Here is a 10,610-nt window from a genome sequence, read left to right on the forward strand (position 1 = left end):
GGGGAGGGAAGCGTCAGAGCGCAGGCAGCAGCAGGCAGCGCCGGGCAGCAGGCACGCTCCGCTGTCCCCTCCCTGGCGACAGCCAGCCCCGGGGACAGGGGCGCGGGGGGATAACCCCGAAGGGAGAAAGCCCATCAAGATCTCTAGGTACCTGCTGCCTCACCATGAAGCTCCTGACAGCAGCTCTGCTCCTGCTGTTCATCGCGATGTGCTTAGCCAGCGCAGAAGGTAAGGTGGTTTGTTCTGCTTATTCCCACCTAAAACCCTTTCCCAGTGTTTTCTTTTTATTTGCCTCTTGCTAGCCCTGGCTTGGGTTTAGCTGTCCCCTGCATGTTGGGAAAGAGCGATGCCGGGTCTGGGGGTAAAGGTAGCTGGGAGTGGTTTTAAAGGTGGAAGTAGGGACAAAATACACGCGATGAAGTTGAGTCTCCATCGCGAGCCCAGCTCCTTCTGTGGGAGGTCACGCCGCGATCTCCGTTATTCAGGAATATAACTCAAATCTCCTTCGAGACAGAGGGTGGTTTTGCAGCAGGGAAAATAGAGCAGAGCTGGATTTGATGCGGCAGCAACACAAACTCCACTGAAGTGCCAGCAAGGATTTTCTGCCGGGCACAGAAACGACGGTTAACAAACGCCCAGCTTTTGTCTGGCTGCGAACGCGCCGCAGCATCCGCGCGAGGAGGAAGGGCTCAAAGTCCTACAAAGTCCAGGAGAGACGCGAGTGAAGGAGAACGTAGCAGAGATGTGCGTTGGCTTCCTCAGCGTAAAGCGAGTCCCGACTTTAATTTCCTTTTGTTAAATACAATTACACTTAATCACAGCAGGTGCACTTTCAAAAACTCTCATTTACTAACCCTCAGAACATCTATAGTGCTCTAAAACATATTTCCCAGAGAGTCACTACCTTTTCCTGGGATATAGCAGAGACAATATTACTCTTTTCAAGCTCAACAGGATTACAAAATTCAGCTTTTCCCACCGAGGCTTGAAAGACCAAAGTGAAGTTTGCGAGCGCGGGGAAGGGACGCTTGGTATGCAGGAGGCTTTGCGGGCACGTGAGAAAATGCTTTCTCTTGTAGGCGTAAAGTGCAAATGTTCAAGGAAAGGTCCTAAAATAAGATTCTCTAACGTACGGAAGCTGGAGATAAAACCGAGGTACCCATTTTGCGTGGAAGAGATGATTATGTAAGTTTTCCTTCCTTTATCGCTTGCTGTTTCCTTATCAGCTGAATTGCTTTACCTTGTACTGCAAGTTCCTTTTTTTGTTCTTTGCTTTTCTCACTCCCTGGCATGGTAATTTCTAGGAATAGGCATTTGCTGTATTGGATGCAACAAAATGTGCAATTCTGACCCAAAAACCCAGTTGTTATGTTTCAGCATGATTTTTGCTCAGAGAAACAATTACAGAACAGGTAGCAATAAAAGGATAATCATTAGTTCAAGCAAAGATAGGGACAAATCCTACTCCAAGCTACCAGATATAAACCCCAGAACTATTTGCTCAAGTTACTTGGGGTGTGCAGAGTCAGAGCATGAGCAGAGTTTGGTCTGCTGCGGTTTCTGCAAGGCAGAGTTACCCCAGACAGGGTCAGATTTTCGCCTGCGTTGCACCAGAGCCATCCCCTTGCATTCCGCGGGATTACCCAGCACGCAAGAAAACGCTTTCCTCCCCATCTCACTGCAAGCTGTGACCACCACTGACAAAGTCCCAAGGTGATGTAGTGCCTAACCAAACCGAGGCAGGTATGGGGATTTTGACATCTCTGATGAAGGAAAGGGTTTTACATTTTTAAATATGGGTGGTTTGCGAGGGCTTTTTTTTCCTGTCCTGTGTTGGATACCTTAAGATCCCCCAGCAAAGCACCATCCACCCAGCACGTGCAGCTGGATACTGACCAGAAGCCAAATTAGCCAAGACAACTGCACCGAGCCCCTCTGCCCACTAAGGGGAAAAAGGGTCCCAAGAGCAGCTACACCCCAGAACACCAAGGACTGATTTACTGCAGCGTTTGTGCTCACTCACTGAACGTTTGACATTCACTTGCTCTTAGAAAGGTGCTTTAACAGCAGGATCCAGATCCTGTTCTGCCAAGTCGTGTGCCACCTCCAGCACTCTGTAATGCCCACGGGGCCAAATCCTGTCCATCCAATCGGCACAAACAAGGAGATACCACTGGAGCCTGATCCTGCCCATGCAGGCGTGGCTCACCAGAGGGCATATGGAGGAGGAATAGAGAGCCAAGCTTCCTTAGGCTGTCTCCAGATCTACACCAGAATCACTGTGACGAATGCTTAACTCGGGGAATATCAGAGCCACCCCTTGGAAGCTCATATCAGCTGATGGTGACCTGAACAGGAAAAAGCTTGCAGAGCATCACTGCCTGAATCAGTTCCTTGCCACTGTGCTTTGACCTTTCAGTAGCAAAAGGATGGTATCAAGGGGCACTAACTCTTCACATCCCACTCCACACATTTGCCTGAACGCAGCTGGTGGCCAGGGGATAATTAATGTAACATTAATGTAACATTTCACTTTCAATCGGAAAGTCAGGGAAGCTGGAACACCGTGCATGAGCGGGTTGCTTTCCCAGCTGGATAGCTTTGCAGATGCCAAGCGATGCTATTCAAGGCTGGAGGGTCACCCCAGGTTTGCAGCGGCTGCAGAGATAGAGCTGTCCCACCACTCTCCCATTGCTGCTGCCCACGGGACAGGCAGGGCTCGCCCATTGCCACTGCTGCCTTTCCAGCCACCCTCAGACACTCTCAAAGCACCACTGAAAGCAAACTAAAATTATTATTCAGAGAACCAATTGATCCAGGAGTCTCCTGACAAGGCACAGAGGAGCTAAATTCCTGCAACCAAGTTTTTGTTGCCGTGGTGATCATCTAAAATGCATTGTCAAAGCTGGGTCCCCTCCTGACCTCCTCAAAAGCTCTCATATCTCTTCATATGGAAGAAATAAGTGATGTTTGGCAGAGAAGTAGGTAGGCAGGTGCAGTTTAGGAAGGAATTTGACTTCAGCCCTAACCACCCCAGCAGAGCTGTGGTACAGAGTAAGAGGCAGCTAAACCAAGTCCTCAGTTTATTCAAAACCTATCAAGATTCACAGTACATCTAGCAGTAACTGTGTGTATCTGCTTCCTGGAATGAGGAAAAGCAGCAGAAAATAAGAGAGAGGTTTAACTCTTTTGTCTGAAAGGATCCAACCCCCCCTTCACATATTGCCCCATCCCCAAGAAGGGGAGATGTGTCAGGGTGAGAATAGCTGAGCCAGAGATAGAAATGGGCACCACCAGGAGCCTTCCTCAAGGGGCAGCCATCCCTGCACTGGGTCAGGTGGAGGAACCGGAACCAGGACCCTCCTGGCCCCAGGGACAGGGTGATTGTAGGCAGAGGTGCAGCCCCACCATTCCTGCAGATGAGCTGCATGGGTGCACAAGGCGCTGCAAGGTCAGACTGACCCAGGGGTGCTCATCCCAGTACTGAAGGCATTGGATGTACTGGGAAGACTTTAGCACAGTGACCCTTAGACACCCTGGGTGAAGGCTCCAGCCACCAACCCCCAAGCAGCAAAGGGACAGCTCTCATTCCAGGGATGTGTGTTCATGTCCCAAATCCCACTGGAGGTATAAATTCAGGTGCTTCAGTCCCTTATCCATCTCTCTCAACCTCTTCTTGCAGCCCATCCAGGCAGCTCCTCACTATTGGCTCCTACAGCACCTTTTCCTAGGCACATCCCCTTACATCTGCCAGAGCAGCATGCCCAAGGGCAGGGCCAGGGCAGCTCAGGGTGCCCAAAAATGCTACCACCCAACCTGTGCCTGCAAGGGAACCACAGCAGACCATGGGGCTGCCTTGCAACATCTCCTCTGCTGCCCAGCCTCAAAGCTGAAAACCTGTATGTGGTGTCAGAACAACACATCTCAGCCTGATTGCACTCTGGTTGTTCACCTGAGGAGCAAACAGTACATCCTCTTTCCACTGCAGGCTTTAGTAAATCCAGAACTGTCCTCCACTCACGGTGCAAATTTAGTGCTTGCTGCTTTTCAGAGGTGCTCCTGCTCTTTCCATTCCGGAAATACCCTCTATGGTCTGTCAGAAAAGAAATCCAAGCCAAGGTCTGGCATCAACCAGTGCCGACAGCGCAGCTGAAAGATGGCTGCTGGACAGAGAAACTTTAGGCCAACCCTTAAAACTTGCATGCCCTCTGCCTCCAGTGAAGGTTTTGTTTCACTCCCATTCAAAGCTGTAGGAAAATTCCCCTTCTCCCATACATAGTGGTTGGCTGAGAATGCCCTTGGAGCAGATATGATCCGTAGGCTTTAGCAGTGAACCTTCCCTTTCCAATGTCTGCAGCCACAGAATCTCTTGGAGGCTTTCCACTGCTTTCCCACACACTGGGGATGGGGCCACATCCTCCCAGAAAACAACCCAAAAGTTACACCTTGTCTTTTTGTGACTTTAGCTCACACCTGATGGAGGTAGAGCAGAGGAGGGGAGCAGGGAAGGACATTAATTGAATGGAAAGAACTACTTGAACACCTTGAAGTGGGAAACGTGGCAAGACCCTTAGCTGAGCTCATGCAGGTAACAGTCAGCATTCCAGTCAGGCATGTCCCCTCAGCACCAGGAAGATGAACTGGGAAAGTTTGTAAGGCACTTTCTCGTGTGAGAAGATAAGCAGCTCCTCTCTGAACCAAACCATAAAAGAAATACATCCATGTGCACAGATATTTGTGTTTCTGCCATCATTTTACTCATGTCTCCAGCAGCATTTCAATAATACATTATAGGATTTCAGTTAAACTGAAAACTGTGTTTCCCTGTTAGGTCTGGCATTTCCAGAAAATGAATAATTTCAGTAAAAATTGTGTTGCTTTTTTTAAATTAAAAAAAAAAAGAAAAAAACAGGAAAGTGCTTGATCTAGCCCTGAAGTCTGATCTTTTCTCTTAGATGCAGCATTGTTGAGTGTAAGAGAACCATCATCTCATGCAAAGACCTTGTGGTTGCCTGAACGAACCCTAATTAAATCAGCTATTAAGCTCAGAAGAAAGTATCTAACAGGCAGACAGAGCAAACCCACTGATTAGAACTAGTGGGTAGGTCTTCATCTGGCACAACCAACCCTGTGGACAATAGTACACTGCACTGACTGATAGCAGCTGAAGATTTGCTCCAATATTATTAAAGTGTCTGCCATAAAACAGCATAAAAACCCTTCCACTGCCTGCCTGGGCGACAGCCCCTGACTGGTTTTGGCATTTACCTGGAGTGGCAGCAGAGGACTGGCAATTTCGGACCCCCCTAACCTGTGCCCCCTTGCCTTGCAGCGTGACTCTGTGGACACGGGTGAGAGGGGAGCAGCAGCACTGCCTGAACCCCAAACGCCAAAACACAGTGAGACTGCTGAAGTGGTACAGAGTATGGAAAGAGAAAGGCAGGTGAGTAAGCAGTTGTTCAGTGGGTGATGGGGAAAAGTCTTGGTGGCAAGCTGGGCAATCAGCAGCCTTTAGAGAGCACTCAGGAAAATGCACATGCTGCAAGTGCTCTACCCAGCAGAGAGGATGTACTTCATTACCAAAATTATGGTTATAAGTGGATGTTCTTGATGTTATTTCTTTCCTGCCATGTGCTGTCCTCACTTCTATTCCAGGATTATGCTGTTCTGACTATAAATAGTGATTATTTGCTGTTAAACTTTTCATCAGCTGATGTTCTCAGTTATTTGCATACACTCACCTCCGTTCTACGGGTAAAAAGCCAAGATGAAAAGCTAAATTACTTCCACATGGTCACACGGAAAGCAGTCAGCAGAGTTGGGAAGGTGGTGCCCTGTCACACTTTTTAATCACACTGTTTCAAAACCGTCAATACCTGGTGACGCAGATCTTTGCCAATTTTAACTACTGTCGCACTCCCAGAAAAACTTGCTGGTGAGATGCTCTGCCACCCTCTCCCTTGCAAAGAGGATTTTTTTGGTAAGCTATCATTCATAGCTACAGAGTGAGAAACATGAATTCCTGATGGGTAATGATCAGCAGTCATGTCCCTGTCTGTAATTAGGAGCTGCCCAGCTCCCACCACCTCCCCAGCCATAGCAAAAGCAAGCATCCATGCACAGTACAGCCCCACTGAACCCTGATCCTCCTCAGTTGATGGGCAACATGCTCCCAAAAATTGAGCTCAAACAAGGCCAGTGAGCAGCAAGATCCATCTCTCAGCAGGTCCAAGAGTGCCAGCGAGATCCAGCAGCAATTTGTCAGTGACATAAGTGCTAGCTGTACCAAATCCACTTAATTTCTCCCCAGGAAGAGACAGGGAATTTAAATGTAAATTGAATTTTACATTTAAGTAAGTGTATGGAAATTTACATAAATAGAATTTACATTGCATGTAGTCCAAACATTAATTTCTTTCCCAAAACAGTATTGCCCATAGTTTTCCCCATGCTAAGGAAGAATGTTTTCACCCAAAGAGCCTGCACAACTACAATTTTTCAGCAAGCCTGCTTGTCAGGTGGTCTTCTCAGGACATAAACCAGAAGAGTAACAGAGTCTAATATTATTCCAAACACAAAAGATACTGCAAATTTATTAGCTATGTGCATCTCATGATATACTTTAACCACTGGAAAATCCACATCTCCTATACAAATGTTGAAGTGTATTAGCAGATGTGGATTTCTTCATCTTATTCACCCTGATGATCATGGCAGTGTGTTATTCCCCCACACACCAAGATGTAATGGTGTCAAAGTCTAACCTTCCTCCCAGATTCTTTATGGATAGCAATCTGGCAACTGCTGAAGTCAAGAACCCTTTCCAATTTACTTAAGCAAGACTAAAAATCTGGTTTCTGCGTTAGTTTTTTTTTTGGGGGGGGTGTTATTATTTATTATTTGGAAGGGAGTTGTTTCATTCATAGTTTAAACACTTTACTCTTGGCTTTCCTTCTGTTTAGGGTTTATGAAGAATAAGAGGAAGCAGCATGAGGAATGGAGCAGACTCCCTTGGCTGGCGTAGGACTGGGCTCTGCAGAAGATTATTTCTCTCTCACAGACATAAGACACAAATTCTATATTATTATAAAGCACTTTTTACCAAGGGTCTGTTTTTACATTTTATAGCCACGTGCAAAAGGCTTCCAGATTTCACAAGCATCTGTTGCACTTCAGATTTCATACCCGTCTGCTCTGTACTGAGATTGGGAAAAACCTCATGCTTTTCGTTTTAAAGAGGTTGGGTTTGGGGTTTTTTTTAATTGTTATTCATTCATACTTCACTATGACTGCAATCGAGCTTTATAAGCTCATTAGACAAACAGTAATGTTTGTAGAGGTGTTACACAGCCGTGTTCCTCACCCTCTCGCAGCGGGAAAGCTGCGGTACCGTGGTGGTTTGTTGTGTCTGCAGCCTCCACCGTAGGCAGGCAAAGTGGGGACCAAAGACAAGTTTGCTGGGGGAGATGCCACCGAAACATCATGGCTGTAACTGCCGAACTGAGGTCCCTCAGCACGAGCATCACTCGTGTACCTCTTCTTTAACGGACTTGAGGTCTTGCTGCAAGGTGAAGCGTACCCTATCTCCCATTTAACATTTCATCCCTTAGGAAGAATTTCTAGGTCATTTTTATTTCTAAAAAAGTGTTTAAATTTTTTTTTTCCACCTGAAGTTCTCATGGAAAGTTTGTGGCTTCAGTACTGAGACATTTTAAGCTTCAAGACTATTGTGTATGATTTCCTAGATTTGTAGCAATGAAAAAAAGCCTTTCAAAAGGTACCTTTTTATGAAAAATAGGGCAAACATAAATACCTATATATGTTTTAGTCACAACACAACATATTCATTATTTTGAATGTAACACTTCAATGTTAAGCAGTGCATTCCTCTTTTTAAAATAACAAAACTACCTTTTCATTTGTAAATATACTATAGGAAGTCTCCCTATATTATCTCTGTATAATGTACTGTACTGCTAAATTATCATATGCTATTTAAATGTTTGAAATATTTAGAAGGTTGCATGCAGATTTCATATTTCTTTCTAAGACAAATGAAAAAAGTAATAAAAAAATATATTTAAAAAAAAGCAGACAATGGCTCTTAAAAGTTCCTTCAGTCACCAGGCAACTCCAGCCACTTCCAGTCACTTTTTTCAAGGGATGAATTGGTCTGGGGAAAAACACTGAGTCAGAGGAGCTGATTTAGAGATACAGTGTCTTGATGGCACTGGAATTAGAAAACTATTCCAGTCCAACTTGCTTCCCTTTCTCACCTCAGGATTTGGGCTTTACCCAAACACTGAGGAATCTTGTTACATAGAGAAGGGCTATACCACAGCACCTATAGCTGCTAGTCGAGTGTTATGTTAGATTAGTGTAAATCAACCACTCCAGATCTATATAAAAACAAGTAAAACACAGTGATTTAGGCAATTTCTCAGTTAGATTAAGAAAGGTTGCACAATGAAAGCCAGGCAACAAAAAGCCCTGAGCCACCCCCTCCTCCTTCTGTGCAGTTTCAGCCCCGCCCCAAGGGAAGGGCCTCGCACCCAACAAGTCTCCTACGCTGCTCCCCAGCTAAAAAGGAAAGCAGCAGACAGGAAGGGTAAAGCCAGAGAGTTTAAATGTGTTAAAGCCTTCCAGTGCTCCCCAAACAGCCCAGATCTCCTTCCTGGCTGCTCCCTCCCGTGCAAAGGCAGCTCTGCGCCAGGCTGCTGCAGGGATCAAGACAACTCTACAACAGTGATCTACTGTGTAATCGAGGCAGTGCCTGGGCTCAGCTCAAAGATTTCCTCCAGTTCAGACAAGAAAAAGAATATAGATCTATACACACATGCTGTATACCAACTTACTGTGACAACACCCTGGCAAAGCTGAAGGAGAAAGCTGTTAGATTTCAAAGTATTTTCCTATTCTGCATAAGGATGGAGGCAAGAACTTCAGATGCCTATTAGTAAAACAAAGTTTGGGAGAGATCCCAGAGTATTTAAAAAATTAAACCCCTGGGGATATCAACCACAGGGCACTGCTCCAGGCTGAGCATCTGAACCTGATCTCCTGGCAAACCCAGCCCCGTGGGCTATCCGAGCAGCCCTTCTCCTTTCACATTTTAACAAAGCCAGTAGTTTTTCCTCGAGGAGACTCGATTTCAACACGCTGACAGACTAAGAGGTTTATGGTCATTTAGCGACTACCGGGCAATGAATTTCCTGGAAAAGTATTGATAGGGTTGCACAAGAGGTGGTTAAGGCTCCATGGGGAATGCTGTGCACGGCTCCAGTTGCCCAAACACACCACACTGACTCAAACCTCGCAGGGTAGAACCTGTACAAATAACTCAGCTCTGGGTTTGTCTGCCAGACAAAACCACCAACAAAAACTGGGCACAGAGGAAGCCAATTGTAATTATTTTTCCACTTGCTGGAATGGGAGACTAAAGAAAAAGATTATTTGGTTCAGTATGTGTGTTCCCTTTAACCCAAAATCTGTGCTTCAGACAGAACAACTCTTGCAAACAGGAACTGAAACCATGAGGAGGAGAAAAAAACAACACCCTGACTCTGCGCTGGTTTTCCCAAGCTTGTTAAACCACATCTCCAGGCAGGTTTATCGAGTTCCCAGGAATAGGAGGAGCATCCCTTGCTGTCCCCGATACTGCAGCTGTAAAGGGAAAAGCCAAAGGTAACTGCTACACACTCAAGGCGTCAGCCACTTTCCTTCTTTGCCAAAGTGTTCCAGAACATACATGTAGCTACCTCCCCCACCTAGATTTAACAGCAACTGTAAGGTTTGCTTGTTTTCCCCAGCAGATTGCATGGCTACAGGATGTCACTCCTTCCCCAATATACAGTCCATATGTTTGTATTTTGGGATTAAAAAGGCTGATTGAGTATGGTGTGCACACACACCAGCCAGCCCCAACTGCTCACCAGTTACCACTGTACTCTCCTGAGAGCTTGAACATTTGCAGGGTGAGCCAGAGCCCTGCTCCATCTCGGGGTGTAGGAACAGTATGAGCAGACCCCACAGGTCCTTTACTCAAGCCCCAATGCTACATCATGAGGATACAAACCCTTAACACAGCCTCCCAGGAGGGCAGCAGGCAACTGCATTCCTCCCATCCGGCCTGCAAAGCCGCTCCCCAGCCAGGAGCACAAAACCTGTGCCCTCCCCATCCTTCCGCTGGGCACTGGGCATCCACAGGCTGCACCCATTCAGAAACAGCACTATCAGGCTTGATTTTAATAAAAGCAGGAGGGTGAATCAAGCAGCTGCAGTGAAAGGACACAATAGCAGGGAGACCTGCCTTGCCTTTTCAGTGAGAGTGCTACATGGGATTAGTAATGTTATACAGACCCTTTCACCACTTGCCTTTCACTTGTTCATATATGGGCTAGGTCAGCAATGGCCAAGAAGTTTATTAAGCAGCGATAGCTGCTTGGTGGTCTGCGCAAGACGGCACAGTGCTCTCGGCATGTCCAGCTGCCTGCCATACCCCAGAGCCCCCCAGGCTCCCTAAATCAAGGCACAAGACCATGCCAGGTTGTTACACACATGGGGACCTCTCCTGACCACATCCACGTGCTGGGAGAGATGGCCCTGCGCCA

At 46.6% G+C, this 10,610-nt stretch overlaps 1 protein-coding gene across 1 annotated transcript; it reads left to right on the forward strand.

The window, feature by feature from the left end:
* Window positions 1-146: 146 nt before the first annotated feature.
* Window positions 147-7,210, forward strand: CXCL14 (chemokine (C-X-C motif) ligand 14). The gene is made up of 4 exons (XM_010155481.1): window positions 147-228; window positions 1,080-1,185; window positions 5,333-5,443; window positions 6,963-7,210. The coding sequence occupies exons 1-4, from the start codon at window positions 165-167 to the stop codon at window positions 6,976-6,978; spliced, it is 297 nt and encodes a 98-aa protein (XP_010153783.1). The 5' UTR covers window positions 147-164; the 3' UTR covers window positions 6,979-7,210.
* The last annotated feature ends 3,400 nt before the right edge of the window (window positions 7,211-10,610 follow it).

The sequence above is a fragment of the Eurypyga helias genome, unplaced genomic scaffold, assembly GCF_000690775.1.
Source record: "Eurypyga helias isolate BGI_N326 unplaced genomic scaffold, ASM69077v1 scaffold34857, whole genome shotgun sequence".
Taxonomy (NCBI): Eukaryota; Metazoa; Chordata; class Aves; order Eurypygiformes; family Eurypygidae; genus Eurypyga; species Eurypyga helias.